Here is a 17720-nt window from a genome sequence, read left to right on the forward strand (position 1 = left end):
TCTTTAATCTTTTTCCCATTTACTTGAACACAGAGTACATCTGATTTGAAATCATCCTTGCTTGCCATCTAGCAGTGTTATAAGTGGCTGCATTGGGTAACAAGCAAATGAATTAAAATGATGAAGTGAAACTGAATTTGTAATATCAAATTCCATGTCATGAGGCTGTGACATTCCCAATTCCAAATAAAAAGAGGCCTGGTGAAAATAGGTTAGTGTTCCCTTCTCTCAGCTATTTCACCCCCTCCCCAAGCAAACATTTGATATGGTGTATAAATGCTGGAAATACTTTGCAGGTCAGACAGTTACTGTGAAGAGGGAAACAAAGTTAATGGGTTTGCTTTACAATCCAGGATCGGGAACCCAGATTATTTCCGGGTCCCGACCCTGTACTGCATCTGCATCGCTCACGTGGTGCAATCTTCAAATGTAAATGCCCTAATTGGGGCAAAGGAGCGTTCAATGTTCAGTTAGTGACATTGAGTGTTACAAGGAGGCGGGAGCTGCCTGCAGAGCACAAGTGGCAAAGGCAGACGGCAGCCATGACGGGGCCTGCCACTGCCTTGCAGAAGAGAGGTGGAATCTCAGAGGGCCAGCAGCCTCACCTCACTAAACATGGCCAAACTGCCAACCAGACATTACTGTGCCAGAACAAAAAACCCTCACGATAAAAGTTCTTCATCATTATATATGTTGCCCACATTGAAGATGACAGCTAAGGTGCACCAGGATGTTCAGTTTGGAGATTAGCATTTTGAAAGTCGCCTTCTGGCTCGTTAACAAGCTCCTCAAGGAGCTTAATGGGCCATTAATTGGAGGCGAGCAAGTTCCTGACTCTTCTACCTCACTCACGCTTTGAAAATTCCAGTGCAAGCCGGAGGCGTCAGGACACGGAAACACCAAACAGGAACGCTATTTTCAAAGCACTACACTCTTGTTCTCTGGCCTCCACGGGTGATTGAAAATCCTGGCCAACATTTCAGGTTGATCTAAATGATGAAAGGGATAGTGGTGCAAGGGAAAAAAGGAACGGCAATGGGACACATTAAAGAAATGAAAGATGGGTCTAGAGAAGCTGGACATAACAAGAATCATTACCAGCAGCCACTGTCTGAACAAATGGGAGCAGTGGTTATGATCTGAAGTTGCTGAGCTCAGTGCCATGTCGGGAAGACTGTAAAATGCCTAACTGAAAGATGAGGTGCTGTTCCTCGAGTTTCCATTGAGTTTTATTGGAACAATGTGCTGAATTTTACTGGCCCACTGGAGACTGGCAGGGGGGGTGGTGACAGGAGAGGAACCCGATGTCTTCCTCCCGTCATGGAATATTGCCATTGGCAGGAACCTTAGTGGTGTGACCACCCACCGGGCAGCCAATTGTACCTCTGAAGAGGCCAATTAAGGGCCACTTCCCGACCTATGGGTCTGTGTCAGGAGGGCCCACTGCTGATTGGGGAGGCTGCAAGATAAACTCCGGTTGCTCTTAATGGGTTTCCAGGGGCAGCCTCCTGCTGGCATTGGCCGCCCCGCGTCTAAGATGCCACTGCAGTAACAACCACCGCCCTCACTGCCCCCACCCATGATGGTCAAGGCCATGGCTTCCCCTAAAAAACTTACATGGCTCCGAGGGGGCCTCAGCATTGAGGCGCCCTCTCTCTGCTATTGCAGCCTCAGCAATGGCTGGAGGCACTGCCAAGGCTGCTGAGCAGCTGGTCCCTCTGAGTGGGCTGGCAGCTCTGGGGGTGGGTGGGGGGTGGCAAAACGATGTTCCAGTGTCCCACTGCTTGCCAGAGCAGGGTTGGCTCCTGCTTTCGGCCCCAGCGACAGGGTTTCAAGCTCCTCGGATAAATCCAGCCCAGTGTCTGAGGCCAAGGACGGAGAAATCAAAGCGGGAGCGGGACAGAGAATTAAAATGGCAAGTGAGCAGAAGCTCAGGGTATCGCTTGTGAAATGAACGAAGGTGTTGAGCAAAGCAATCACCCAATCTGCCTTTTGTCTCCCCAGTGTAGAGGAGGCTGCAGTGAATTCATTATATTAAGTTGGACAAAGTGTAAGTAAATTGCTGTTTCACCTGGAAGGAGGGTTTCAGGCCCTGGGTGGTGGGAAGGGAGGAGGTGAAGCAGCAGGCGTTGCATCTCCAGAACTTACACGGGAAGGTCGGGAAAGGGTTGCAGAAGGGGGCTGGGTTCAAATTTTGGGATCAAGCAACCCAACTCCATTCCCAGTCGCTTAAAAAACAAATAAAACCAGACCATCGATGAGGCTCCTGCAAAATGCAGGCAGGGGCCTAATCAACATTTAACATTCACAGCCCAATGCATAATTGGCGCTGCTACTTAAAGCTCATATCAGCAGGAAGAGGCCCATGCTGTCAGATGCTCGGTAGCAAAGGCAAAGGCGGGAGGTGCCGATTGACTAAGGTATGTACATGATCTGCTCCTTTCAGCAATCCGTGTGGGGCAGGAGGAGCGCAGCTCAGTGCTTCTGCCTCCCTCTGGAGTGCTGCGGACCGATCCCACTGGCCCCTGGCTGCGGCCTGGCATTGTTTACCTGCATTCTGTCCAGGCAGTCGATAAGGTGGGAGTCAACCCAAAATTGTCCAATTGAGGCCCTGCTGTCAAGATCAAAGGGGCCTCCATGAGCCCAGCCTTGCTGTGTTCTTCACCCTCTACCAGGCTCCCCAGCACCCTGACCATCTCCACAGTAACAGCCAGGTCAAAAAAAATCACAGAGAAAAAGTGAAGGAATCAAGAGACAGAAAAATAAATAATTAAAGAAATGGGAGAATCTAATGGCGGAAAGAAGGAAGGAAATGCGGAATAAGGAAATGAATAGGAATGCAAACAAGATGGTGAATCAGAAAGAGAATGGGGTCAGATTGGAGGAGAGGAAATCAAAGTAACAGAATTGGCTAGAGGGTGAAACACAAAGGGTTTATTTTTGTCTTCTGTTACACTCGGTAGCATATTCACAAAAATGAAAAAGTCGAGAGCATGAAGTAGGGCATGGAATAAATTAGCATCAACAAATCAATCTTTGCCTTAGCACCGGGAACTAAACTGCAAAAGCCCAAAACTCCCAGGCCTGGAGAAGACAGAACTTCCATTTTTGCCTTGGGAGCCAGAACTTGGGCTAGACCCTGGATCTGCCAGAATTCCATCCTATTTGGAACACACCATTAAATCCCAGATCTCGTATTTTTAAGCAGGCTTTAGTGGACTCCTGCCAGTTTGCGATCTGGCTGGGATTGATTACCTTCTCTGGTTGGAATAGCTCCAGTCGCAGCAGTTGACAGTTCATTTTCTTTTTCAACCTCAGTCTATTTGAGTCTCTGTAGGAGATTGCTCTCTGAGGAGCTGTCCTAACTATGCTAATAACCCTAACCCAGGATTGAGGATGGGGGTTCCAGCTTTGGGCATGGGAGGGCATATTCAGCTGGCAGAGTGAGGTTCTTCAATTTTCAAGCTCAAGGTCTTTTCCCTTGTGTATGTAACTCACTCACAACACATTTCCTATGAACCTCATGGTCATTTATTTCTATTTAAAAACAGCTTGGATGAAAATAACATTGCAGTTGAATTGTTTCCATTTCTGGCATGCTGCCACAGATGTACGCATGAAAAGATACTGGAAAAATACCAGAGAAATGCAGGCAACATGCAAGATGGGGTTAATAGGAAAAGTTTCATTATACAGTTACAATGGCCTGGATTTTCATCCTCCAGACAGGTAGGGGGAATCGGGAAAATTCCCACTTGGAAGAAAGTGCCCGCAAAGGCGGGATCTTCAATGCTGGGGGGCAAGTGCGGGCCTGGGCTGCAGTCAAGCCAGCTGACCCAGGAAGAAGTGCAGAGGCGGCCACAGGGGTTGCCGGATACAGAGGTGGGCTGTTTGAAAGGCCCACCTTGGTGCTGTGGGACTTTGTCCCGGTTAAAATTAAAAACACAAAGGCCCTCCAACCTCCCCTTTACCATCCAAACACTCCCCATGCCCCATTCTTACCACTTCATGCCCCCTACCCACCCCCATGGCTCCTCATGACCTGTATGCCCATCTACACACCCCCTATGACCCCTCTTAACCCCATGCCAAGTTATGGCACTTCCATGCCCATTGTACACTTCTCGAACCTACGAACTCCATAGTGTGCAGTGGTATGTATTTAAAAAAGCTTTTAAAAAAATAATTCATCGATAACTTTCTTCTATGTTTGAAAAACAAGTCTGCACTAGGATCTAGCAAAGTTTTCAATCATCCTTTGAAGTCTCAAAAACCACAAATAACAAACCGTTGAAAACACTTAACTTGGGTAAACAAACATTGACGGTAAATATGAGAGAGCCTGGGCTGTCAATCAAACAATGTTTCCTTCAGGGAGAAGATGTTCTATTATTACATTGGCTGTCTGGGCTCTCAGCCAAGCCTCATCCAGACAGACTGGGAATTGGGTTGAGAATTCCGGATTTGGGACCTGGCCACCATTTTTAAAGGGCTCCTGAGTCAACCCAGCTCAGTGAAAATCCAGGCCTCCATACCTGCAATCTGATGCTAAATATAAATCAGAAATTTACCCTTCCAAGCTCTGAAGCCAACCTACTGACTCCTTTCTTTCCTTATTGCCATGAATCCTTTAAGCATACAGTAGTGTATACTCAGTGCATATTTGTACTTGTGTCCTGCTGTTAATGAATCCCACCTTTTTACTGCAACTGAACCCGGCCAACGTGAATTTGTATATTTTGCTAACCTTTCTGCAGCTCTTATCTGGGCACCTGAGATCCTGGTCAGGATAGCCATCGATGTCGGTATCTTTGCCACATATGTAACCATTTCCAGCCCAGCCGATTCCACACTACAGAAAGAAACAAGGTAGCCGTGAACAGTCTGTCATGCATGTGCTGAAGGCTGCACAAAGTAATACCCAAAGTCCTGTGAGAGCCGCAGATTCTGCAGTTTGGGGCACCAAAGTGGAACCTCTATACTGACATCTTTCAGCTCGAGAAACACAAACATTTTAATATGATTGATAAAGTAAACAGTTAACTTTCAACTGTAGAAAATGAACAGAAATAATGTTAAAAATACACAGCCAATCGATCAACATCTGCAAAAGGGATGATGAACAAAAAGGTAAAACTCTTCATCAAAACTGACCACAATCTGAAACTTTAGGCTTTCCTTTTGTTTCAGATACTGTCTCACCTGTTGCATATTTTCAACCATGTTTTATTTGTAGATTTCCAGCAACTACAGTTTTGCTTCTTTATCGTTAAAGATTCCAATTTTACTCCATTTCAAAAGGGCTACTAGAACAAGCAGTATATGCCAGTATATGCTGTCTCAAAGATTAAAGCATGCATGTTTACGTACACACAGCTACTGTCGAAATTCTAGTGCTAATCCATGCCTACGAATGCTAAACTACTGTTGAACCATTTGTCAGACAATCTCAGACTAAAATCCTGAAATGGGACCACCATTGATTTTCATAGCCCCTAGGCTAGGGCGGGGAAGATCAGCCAGAGTTCCTGTCCAGAATTACCAACCCGTGACCCCTGCTGGAAGAGAACATTTATAGGCAGTGGCTGAGGGCGGGATGGAACTGAATTCTGATGCTCCCCTCAGTCAAATAGCATGCCATGCATGATTGTGGGTCACATGACAAACATTGACAAGATGCTGGAGGACAACTGGTGCTCATGAAACCAAACCTCATCAGGGAATCAACATTTCAGGAGAGGGGAGGGGGGATAGAAGAAACAAATCTGGAAAGATACATACAAATTAACACAGCGAGTGGTACTTGTCCAAGTACACTTAAACAAGTTGTATATTGTTAAATGATAATTAACACATTAATTACAGTAAGTGTACGTTTGTATTGCACACACCCCCACAACTAAACTGAAGAAAACGAAATGCACTGTACCCCGTATACCAGGTTACGCTAGTTGTGGGAAGGTTAATTTCAAAACACTGTATTCCGTCACTGAAACTGAACTTGGGACAAAATGCCTATTCCACAATTATCACAGAAGATGCTGGAATTAGGCAGTGGAAAATTTCCCCTGACCCAAATACTCTTAATCACAAAGAGTTGCTTGTAAAAAGCCACTACTGGATACTGTTAATTGCTGCCCACACTTTAAATTAATTCAGAATGTCAGAAAGACTGGGTGAACTCACTAGAGGCCATGCAACATTCACTTTATTAAGGCCGCTTCATTCACACAGCAGGTAGAATCTGCCCTTTTGTTGGTTCTACCCTAGCCATTTAATTTCCCAAGGCCTTGAAACATTCTCCATCGTCTCTAATTTCCCAGTGCACTGAAGCATCCAGTTTCAATTGAAAAAGAAACAGATGGCATTAGATCTGACTGAGTCACAGAGTGCTTTCTGTCACTGCACTGCTTTTATCAGCCACTCATTCACATAGTGCTGTAAACTCACAGTACATAAAATGATGCCATCCCTTTCCATAAAGCACTGTGCGTTTGTGTGGCAGGGGTTCAGGAGGCTGTTGCTGCAGCTCTTCTGTTGCTTGCAACCCCTCTGTTGATCTCCAACATATCCAGTCTGACAGGCTCCACATCTGAACGATCCCTATAAGGCAATCAGCAAATAAATTAGAAATCTAATAGGCACACAAACTGAATCACTGCCTACTGTGCTAGATATTTTATTTTCCAATTATGACAATGAGCAGAATGGCAATTTACTGAAAGACAAAACATTAACATGTCTCATTTACTATGAACGGATCAGTTGTGCATTCAATCAGGGTTCATCTTTCTCCCCCACTTTGGTTAGCAGATGGCGAAAGAGGCAGAGAGTTAAAGTACACTAGGAAGAGAGTGAATGTTATAGTGCAGGAGAAACAGCATAGGAAGTATAGCACAGGAGAGATGGAGAGATACAAAACAGGACAAAGAGTGTGAGAGAAATACCATATGCAAGGAAGATTAGAAGCAATATAATCTACAGAGAAACAGGATTACAGAAAGGGAAGAGTAAGGAACACAGTATGGATGGGAAGGGGGTATAGCACAAGAGAAACATTATCAGGTTTACAGCACAGGGAACAGTGACAGGTATCATGCAGGACAAATTGTACGAGAGAATTACCATATGGAGAGAGTGAGAAATCAAATGCAGGAGCTAGAGAGACTGACAAAATACAGAGGGGAGATGACGCAATATCTCACAGGAGGGCAGGAGAGATAGTGAGAGACACAGCACAGTACGGAATTCAGTGCATATTCAGGAGAGACATATTTTACTGGTGTCACCAGACATTGCCCCCTGAACCAGACCCCAAAGATCCCAATCTCTCTCAACCCAATGGAACATAGGAACAGGAGGAGGCCATTCAGCCTGTCGAGCCTGCTCTGTCATTCAATACGATCATGGCTGATCGAACACTTCAATGCCTTTTACCCACACTAACCCCATAATCCTTTACGCTATTGTTAATCAGAAATCTATCAATCTCTACCTTAAACATACTCAATGACTGAGCTTCTATGGAACTCTGGGCTAGTGAATTCCAAAGATTCACAACCCTTTGAGTAAAGAAATTCCTCCTCATCTTGGTCCTAAGTGGCAAAAACCTGGAGGATCCCAATCTCTCCCTAACACTCATCCCAAAGATTCCGATCTCTCCCCAACACAAACCCCAAAGATTCTGATCTCTCACCGTCCCAAACCCCGAAAATCCCGATCTCTCCCCGATCCCCCAATCTGAACAGCAAAGATCTCAAATGCTTGAACCAAACAATCTCAACCCTGAAGGTCTTGATCATCTCTGCTGCTTTTCTGCCTGATAGGCAGCCAGCCTGTCAATCTGACTAGATCTCATGTGGGACACCTGTTGAAAAAATTTAAGAAGTGGTTCCTGCCATTAGATACGGCAGAATCTGTGGGAAACCTGTACTTCCTGGTTTGTCTCCTCCAAATCTTATTTCTTCCTGCATCTGAGTTATTATCAGGGCCATATTGTCCAATTCTTACTGGCATAGTGGTGGCATAGTGATATTCTCACTGGACTAGTATTCCAGAGACCCAGGGTAATTCAGTGGGGTCTCAGGTTCGAATCCCATCACGGCAGATGGTGAAATTTGAATTCAATAAAAATCTGGAATTAAAAGTCTGATGATGACCACAAAACCACTGCCGATTGTTGTAAAAACCCATCTGGTTCACTAATGTCCTTTAGGGAAGGAAATTTGCCATCCCTATCTGGTCTGGCCTACATGTGACTCCAGAGCCACAGCAATGTGGTTGACTCTTAGATGCCCTCTGAACAAGGGCAATTAGGGATGGGCAATAAATGCTGGCCTAGCCAGTGACGCCCACATCCAATGAATAAATTAAACATTTTTTCCTTTAGTAAAGATGATAAAGTCATAGCAATACAGAAGGGGGCCATTTGGCCCATCAAGGCCATGCCGGCTCACTATAGAGCAATCCAGTCAGTCCCACTCTACCCCCGTAGCCCTGCAAGTTTATTTTGCCTCAACTGCCCATCCAATTTTCTTTTGAAATCATTGATCATCTCTGTTTCCACCATCTCATAAGCGGAGTGTTTTAGGTCATTACCAATCGCTAAAAAGGTTCTTCCTCACAGCCCCCTATATCACTTGTCCAAAACTTTAACCCTGTGTCCCCCGAGTCCTTGTATCAACAACCATCAGCTAATGGGAGCAGCTTTTCTTTACCTTATCCAAATCTGTCATCATCTTGTACACCTCTATAAATCTCCCTTCAATTTCCTTTGTTCCAAGAAGAACAACCCCAGCTTCTCCAACCAAACCTTGTAGCTAAAATACCCCATCCCTGGAACCAACATCAATCTTCTCTGGACCATCTCAAGGATGCTTCCTAGACCGTGGTGACCAGGATTGAATGCAATACTCTAACCACAAGTTTTCTAAAAGTTCAACATAAGTTCTCCGATTCTGTACTCAATACCTCTATTTAGGAATACCAAGATCCCAAATGCTTTGCTAATAACTCTCAAAATGTCCTGCCACCTTCAAAGATTGTTGCGCAGGAACCTTGAGATGCCTCTGTCCCTGCTCTTCAGAAATGTGCCTCTCCTTCTGCCAAAATGTATCACATTTCTCTGTATTAAATTCCATCGACCGTTTGTCAGGATCCTTACCATGGTGTTAATGCACTGGGAATTTTCAGCACAGCCTCCATTTCTTCCATCATTGCATTCATCTGTATCAATGCAGACCTGTTGCAGGTACATTTCATTATGGTTAATCATGCTTCACAGTCCTCCATAAACTTTATTTCCTTGCCTTCTGGCATTCTTGTATGTAATCAGTAAATCCTCACCTAGTTAGACTGAGCTGTTGGTCACAATTTCTGCAGTTCTTCTGCTGCTGTTCTGGTGGACAAGTGGAGAAATTCTTGCACAAATTCAACCATTCAGTAATTTTGTTACCGATTTGGGGTTTAATTTTGACTCAATGCAATTTTTAGCATTGGATAACCATTCTGTGCTATATCAATCTGCCAATCTATTTAAAATAACTTAAATGGCTTCTTGGAAATACCACCAATAAGAATTTAACACAAACGCATTAGCCACTTCCTCATTGTATTAATGTTAACACAAAGTAGATGTGAGTAAACAGGTGAAGACTGGTACAAACCAGTAACAAACTTTGCAGACATATTTCTTGCCACTCTGAGACTTTCTGCCACTATAAACTGTGCTCACAAAAATTAATATTTTTTTCATTTTTCACATGATAAAAAGGGGATACAATAACGTGTTTCAATGTGATTTAGTATGTTCATCGTGTAATTAGAAACTAATGAGCTAGGGGAAGAGAGCAAACTTTTACAAATATCTCAAAGTTTTAAAGCAGGCACAAGTTGCTTTCCATGGAGACTAGTCCGATTCCAAATCTAGTTAGTTGTTGGCTAGAAACAGAAGAAAAGGGTACTAAAAATCTGCTGGATTGTTGTAATATTGGTGATATTTTCAGGTAACCATTTAATAATCATTTGGTGGTACAGAATTTGAATGTTGCTGAAAAAAGACATGTTGTCGAAGCTTTTCATCTTGCACTCATCGGACATTCGCAAGAATACCAAACTGTAAAGGGAACAATAATGTACGTTGCATCAGAAGAGAGTGCTGATTGGTTGACATGTGGACTCTGATTAATAGAGACGTTGCCATGGAGAATGCACCAGTTAATTGGCAGCTGACAGTTAACTGCTAGGCTTTGTTCAAATTTAAACCAGGTGTGTTGACTCTGGTCAAGGCATTTCCCTGGGGAATGGTTGTCACCAATTTTGTTGAGTTGAAAAATGTGCAATGTATGTACATTTTCTTTCTGTCTGCAAAGCAAGGACCCTGTCTATTAATATATGTAGCTTCTAGCACGTGTAAGTGAGCCACACTGCAAGTCCAACTAATAATTTTAAATCGGTTATCAGTTTAATTCTTAGCATGCTCATGGTTATTTAGCAAATGTCATCCAATTGTGGAATCACATTTATTGTTGGACACTATGGCCAGGATTTTCTGGCGTCATCATGGTGGGACGTGCCTTGGGAGATTCAGCAGCCCTGCCAAAATTCCACTGATTTATGGCAGGACCGGACAATCCCGGCGGCAGGTGGGGCCGGAAAATCCCACTCTATTTTTTTGAGTTTTGCAACTGAAAGACTGGCAGATTGTATCAAACAGCATGTCCCTTCGGGGATGTTCACAATAGGCAAAGTACTGACCACTTCCAACAAGCCCATGCTTGCAAAACTCAAAACATAGTGTCCAACATTAAATGTAGCTACTACTGGACAACATTTGCTAAACAATCCTGAGTGTGCTAAGAATTACATTGACAACCAATTTAAGATTATCAGTCAGGCTCACATGTGACTCACTTACACATGCTAGAAGCTAAATATATTAATACAAAGGGCCTTGTGCTTTGCAGACAGAAAGAATATTGCACCTTTTTCAACTAAACAAAATAGGACACAGCCATTCCCTGGTTCATTCCCCAGGGCACTGCCTTGACCAATCAGAATCAAGCTGCCTGGTTTGAATTTAAACAAAGCATAGCAGTTAACTGTCAGCTAGCAGTTAACTGGTGCATTCTCCATGGCAATGCACCTATCAATCAGAGTCCACTTGCCAACCAATCAGCACACTCTTCACTTTTTACAGTTAAAAACAGCGAGAGGAGAGCTGGGATTTATAAAGTTTAAAACAGCGAGAGGAGAGCTGGGATTTATAAAGTTTAAAACAGCAAGAGGAGAACCGGGATTTTTACAGTTTAAAACAGTGAGGTGAGCTGGGAGTTCGGATATGGAGAGCGGACCTGTGTGAGAAATGCAGCGGCGGTGGGAGATAAAAGCTGGCAGCAGAGAGGGAGTCCCAGCATGTGGAGAGCGGACCTGTGTGAGAAGTGCGGCGGCGGTGGGAGATAAAAACCGGTGGAAGAGAGCCCCTTCAACCTGTTTCTACCTGTCAGGGCCAAATGTGAAGTCACAGGAAAACAGGTAGGTGATTGGTGGGTATTTCTTCCGTGTCTCTTTTGATTGGCCAAGTGGTTTAAATCAGGAGACGTTATTACAGCTGAAGAGTACAGTTAAGAATTTCACTTTTAAAATACTTAACATCTAAATTAATTAATTGAATAGAATAGAGATGACTGGGCAGACGATGTGTTGCAGCTGTAATATGTGGGGACTGGTGGACGCCGGTGCAATCCATGGTGGTCACATCTGCAGCATCTGCTGCTTGAGGAACTTCGGCTCAGAGTTGATGAGCTGGAGTCTGAGCTGCAGACACTGCGACACATCAAGGAGGGGGAGAGTTACCTGGACACTGTGTTTCAGGAGGCACTCACACCCCTTAGATTAATTACATCAGATTTGGTCCGTGGTCAGGGACAGGATAGTGTGACTGCGAGTGAGGCAGGTATGGGGGATCCAGAATTTAGCTTTGGAGGAGCCTCAGCCAGTGCTCTTGTACAATAGATATAAGGTTCTTTCTCCCGGTGTGGACAAGGGCATAGACTGCAGGGAGGGTGAACGAACTGACCACAGCACCATGGTACAGAGCGCCATTCAGTGGGGGGAGAAAAGAGAAATGTAGTTGTAATAGGGGATAGCATAGTTAGGGGAATAGATACTGTTCTCTACAGCAAAGACAGAGAGTCCTGAAGGCTGCTTTGCCTACCTGGTGACAAGGTTAAGGACATCCTCTTCTGGGCTGGAGAGGAAGTTGGAATGGGAAGGGAAGGACCCAATTGTCGTGGTCCATGTAGGTACCAATGACATAGGTAGGACTAGGAAAGAGGTTCTGCTGAGGGACTATGAAAAGCTCGGGGCTAAATTAGAAAGCAGAACTGCAAAGGTAATAATCTCCAGATTACTACCTGAGTCATGTGCAAATTGGTGTAGGATAAATAAGATTAAAGAGGTAAATGTGTGGCTCAAAGATTGGTGTGGGAGAAATGGGTTCCAATTCATGGGGCACTAGCACCAGTGCTGAGGAAGGAGAGATGGGCTTCATTTGAACCATGCTGGGACCAGTGTCCTGGCGAATCGTTTAACTAAGGTTGTAGATAAGACTATAAACTAATTATTGTGGGGGAGGGTTCAATTGAAGGGAAGCTTAAAAAATGAAGAAGAAACAAGAGAGCGTAGGTGCAGGGTAGTGAAGATGCGAACGATAATCAAAGTGCGACAGGAAGGGGCAGAAAATATAAGCAGAAGAGTGCAGCTGAAATTAGAACCAGAATGAGTAATAATGGTAAAAAGTCAAAGCTTAAGGCTCTTTATCTGAATGTACGCAGCATTTGTAACAAGATAGATGAGTTGATGGCACAAATAGAAATAAATGGATATGACTTGACAGCTATTACAGAGATGTGGTTGCAGGTTGACCAAGACTGGGAACTCAATATTCAAGGGTATTTGACATTCCAGGAAAATAGACAAAAAGGAAAAGAAGGCGGGGTAGCTTTGTTAATAAAGGAAGGTATCAGTGCGATGGTGAGTAGTGATATAGGTGCAATAGATCATGATATGGAATCAGTTTAGGTAGAAATAAGGAATAGCAAGGGAAAGAAGTCACGGGCAGGAGTTGTCTATAGGACCCTGAAGAGTTGCCTCACTGTAGGACAAAATATAAATCGGGAAATAATGGAGGCATGTAAGAAGGGCACTACAATTGTCATGGGTGATTTTAATCTGCATATTTGCTGGACAAACCAGATTGGCAGGGTAATATGGAACACGAATTTGTAGGGTGCATCAGGGATTGTTTCTTAGAGCAATACATTGCAGAATCTACCCAGGAACAGGTTATTTTAGATCTAGTAATGTAAAATGAAGTAGGATTAATAAGAGATCTTGTAGTTTAGGATCCTCTAGGGGGTAGTGATCACAACATGGTAGAATTTCAAATTCAGTTTGAGGGTGAGCAACTCGGATCTCAAACCAATGTCCTCAACTTAAATAAGGGAAATTTCAGAGATATGAAGAAAGAGATGTCTAAAGTGGGCTGGGAAAATAGACTAAGGGGAAGGTCAGTGGATGAGCAGTGGCAGACATTTAAGCAGATATTTCATAACACTCAGCAAAAATTTATCCAGGGTCAAAAAGAAGGACTGGATGAGAAGAATGAACCACCTGTGGCGAACAAAGCTGGTCAGGGAGAGAATCCAATCAAAAACTAAGCCATACAAAGCGGTGAAAACTAGTGGTAGGTCAACGGATTGGGAATTTTTTTAGGAACTAGCAGCGGATGAATTGAATATGAAAGTAAATTGGCAAGAAATATAAAAACAAACAGCAAGAGCTTCAATGGGTATATAAAAAGAAAGTAGCTAAAGTGAGCTTGGGACTCTTGGAGGAGAATTGTTAACGGGGAACAGGGAAATGGCAGATAATTTAAACCAATATTTTGCATCGGTCTTCACAGTGGAAGATATTCCAAAGATATCAGACAAGCAAGGAGCTAATGGGAGGAAAGATTTTGTAACAGTCTCTATCACGAGGAACAAAGTATTTGACAAACTAATGGGACTAAAGGCAGACAAGTCGCCAGGACTTGATGGCCTGCATCCAAGGGTTTTAAAGGAAGTGGCTGCAGGGATAGTGGCAGCATTGGTCGAAATATTCCAGAACTCACTGGATTCCAGGAGGGTCCCAGCAGACTGGAAAACCGCTAATGTGATGTCCCTGTTCAAGAAGAGAGGGAGACAAAAAGCAGGAAACTATAGGCCTGTCAGCCTAACATCTGTCATTGGGAAACTGCTAGAATCCGTTATTAAGGAAGAACTAGCAGGACATTTAGAAAAGCTTAATGCAATCAAACAGAGTCAACATGGTTTTGTGAAAGGGAAATAATGTTTGACAAATTTGCGAGAGTTCTTTGAGGATATAACAAGCAGAGTTGATAAAGGGAAACCGGTAGATATAGTGTAGTTGGATTTCCAGAAGGCATTTGATAAGGTGCCACATAAAAGGTTATTGCACAAGATAGGAGCTCATAATATTGGGAGTAATGTATTAGCATGGATTGAGGATTGGTTAACACACAGAAGAGAGTCGGGATAAATGGATCTTTTTCAGCTTGGAAGGATGTAACAAGTGGAGTGCCACAAGGATCAGTCTTAGGGCCTCAATTATTTACTATTTATATTAATGACTTGGAGGAGGGGACAGAGTGTAATGTATCCAGATTTGCTGATGATACAAAAATAGATGGGAGGGCATGTTGTCAGGAGGACATAAAGAATCTGCAAAGGGACATAGACAGGTTGAGTGAGTGGGCAAAAATCTCGGCAGATGGAGTTTAATGTAGGAAAGTGTGAGGTCTTGCACTTTGGTAGGAAAAATCAAAAGGCAGATTATTATTTAAATGGCTAGAGACTGCAAAAAAGTGCAGCACAGAGGGATCTGGGTGTTCTTGTGCATGAAACACAATAAGTTAACATGCAGGTGCAGCAAGGAATTAAGAATGCAAATGGAATTTTGGCTTGTATTGCTAGGGGGTTGGTGTTTAAAAATAGGGAAATCTTGTTACAGCTGAACAGGGTGTTGGTGAGGCTGCACCTGGAGTACTGTGTACAGTTTTGGTCCCCATATTTAAGAAAATATATACTGGCATTGGAGGCAGTTCAAAAGAGATTCACTAGGCTGATTCTTGGGATGAAGGGGTTGACTTATCAAGAACGGCTAAACAGGTTAGGCCTTTATTCATTAGAGTTTAGAAGAATGAGGGGTGATCATATTGAAATGTGCAAGATTCTGAGGGGGCTTGACAGATAGATGTTGGGAAGATATTTCCACTATTGGGGGAATCTTAAACTAGGGGACATAGTTACAGAATAAGGGGGCACTCATTTAAAACTGAGATGCGAGGGAATTTCTTCTCTCAGATTGTAGTAAATGTCTGGAATTCTCTACCCTAGAGAGTTGTGGAGACTAGATCGCGGAAAGTATTTAAAGGGTATTTAGATGGATTTTTGAAATATTGAGGAGTTGAGGGCTATGAGGAGCTGGCACAAAAGAGGAGTTAAAGCCTGGGGCAGATCAACCATGAAATTATTGAATGGCAGGACAGGCTTGAGGGGTCGAATGGCCTACTCCTGCTCCTATTTCTTATATTTTTATGTTTTCAAGCAGTATAAATTGCTGTTCCTTTTACAATTTGGTATTCTTGTGAACGTCCTGATAAATACAAGATGAAAAGCTTTGACAACATGTCTTTTTTCAGCAATATGCAGCCATTTAAGTTATTTTAAATAGATTAGCAGATTAATATAGCACAGAATAGATATCCAACACTAAATGTCGCACCAAGTGGAAATTAAACCCCAATGGTTAACAAAATTGTAAAAAATTGGTTCACCTATATGCTCCAGGAAGGTTGACTTCCACCCCTACCCAGTTTCACCTACATGTGACTCGAGTCCCACATTATAGACTGAAACTTAACTCCCAAAAATGGGTGGATTGGGGTGGTGTCAGAGGTTAAATGCAAAACAAATCTGGAACAGGAACCAAACCCACCCACTTGCAGTTTTAATGGAGGTGGGACAAGTGATGGGCAAAAAATCTACTTGCGGGAAGAGGATTGGCCTTTTAAATATTCTATTTGCCTTCATTTTAACAGTCCTCTGATTTTTAACCACAGGCGGCTGGATTTCTCATGCCTCCGGAAACCCAGCAGCTTAAAAAGAGATTAGGAGGGCTGAATTCATCAAGGTGAGTGCTTTTCCAGCACTGCTTGTGGGCCAGGTGGAGCAGGAATTTCCTCTAGGCCCAACAAGTTACCCAGTGATCTGCTCCTGTCTTCTCACTCCACACCTCTTCCTCAACTATTGAACCTCCCCCAGCCCCGCAATTTGGATATCCCGGTTGCATATACCAGCTCTGATAGGCTTTGTCTACATACCCTACCCAAAGGCTCCTACCCTGTCAATCAGGCCACTTGTGGGTGGGAACTCCACAGCAAAAATTTTAAAGCAGCCCTGCGGTTAAATTCTGCATGGCAATCAGGAGACCCATTCTTCTGCATTTTCTAACCTTACAATACACGCCCTGTTACCCCACACTGCCCCCTCCCACCCCCACTGTTAATGGTTGGTTGTTAAAGGTATACAGGTGATGGGCATTGTTTGAATAAGGGCTAAGAGCAAATATACATGGGTCACTGGGTTAGTAGTTAGGAGGCAGAGAGCCATAATACTGTAACTAAAGTTACTATCAAGGAAATGATCTGTCTTGCTTTATTGTACTTCACCATCTGGCTTGGATCCATTTAACACACTACATACAGAATTTGCCTCCAGGCTAACTAGCCAATGTGATTGACTCTTATCGCCTTCTGAAGTGACCTAATCACTCAGCAGTAAGTGCAATATTTTCAGCTTTGCCCATGCCTGGTGAACAAATAAATAAGTAAAACCTGAAGTAAGAACTTATAGGCAAATAACTAAAAATATTGGAGTACTGGAATGACAGCAGAACAGCACTCTTCACTTAATTTTGATTTCTAGTTTGTTCCTGAACTTAGTCTATGTTATTCATTCATACCTCAATCTGCAAGGCTATACCCACCCTGGTGCTCTTCTCTCATTGCTTAGCTCACTCCAATTCTTCATCCTTTCTTCATGCCCATTCTACACCCTCTCCTGGCTCATTCCCCTCTTTTCAGTCTCATTCCCCACTTCTCTTGATCTAAGTTCTTACCTTCCCTTGAATCCCATTCCCTCGAATCCCATTCCCTATCATTTCCTGACTTCCATCTTTTTCTGTCATCCATTGTCTATGGTCTCGTGACTCTCACTCCCACCTGTCCTTGACTCTCATTCCAATCTCATTCTGACTTTCATTGACATTCTCTTGACTTCCAATTCCAAACCCTTTTTTGACTCTCACTCCCACTTTCTGCTCAATCCCATTCCCTAACTATTGTATTTCTAAGTAAGGCTTTCATGCTGCACCCAGTGCTTACCTGTTTATTTAGTGTTGCATATTCCAATCCTATCCCTTGGACTCTCCGTCCGGTATAACCTGCTGGGCAATTCTCACACATGAAGCCAGGGAAAGTGTTCACACAGCGAACTCCAGAAGCACATGGGTTCACCTGGCACTACATGGGAAAATTGGGCATTAGGATCAACACATGGAAATCAAGGTTAGCCAGTTCTAAGATAACTACATGCAAA

The 17720-nt window shown here is 43.5% G+C and overlaps 1 protein-coding gene across 2 annotated transcripts in view; it reads right to left on the minus strand.

Annotated features, from left to right (window-relative positions):
• thbs4a (thrombospondin 4a) overlaps positions 1-17720 on the minus strand; it is a 112736-nt gene that overhangs the window by 39361 nt on the left and 55655 nt on the right. For both annotated transcript variants that reach the window (XM_078563238.1, XM_078563246.1), the window contains exons 8-11: positions 17507-17644; positions 9164-9241; positions 6451-6603; positions 4748-4852 (exon numbers count right to left, since the gene is read on the minus strand). In XM_078563238.1, the coding sequence (XP_078419364.1) occupies positions 4748-4852; positions 6451-6603; positions 9164-9241; positions 17507-17644 (474 nt within the window). The remainder of the gene's footprint in view (positions 1-4747; positions 4853-6450; positions 6604-9163; positions 9242-17506; positions 17645-17720) is intronic.

Source organism: Cetorhinus maximus, chromosome 2 (assembly GCF_964194155.1).
Source record: "Cetorhinus maximus chromosome 2, sCetMax3.hap1.1, whole genome shotgun sequence".
Taxonomy (NCBI): Eukaryota; Metazoa; Chordata; class Chondrichthyes; order Lamniformes; family Cetorhinidae; genus Cetorhinus; species Cetorhinus maximus.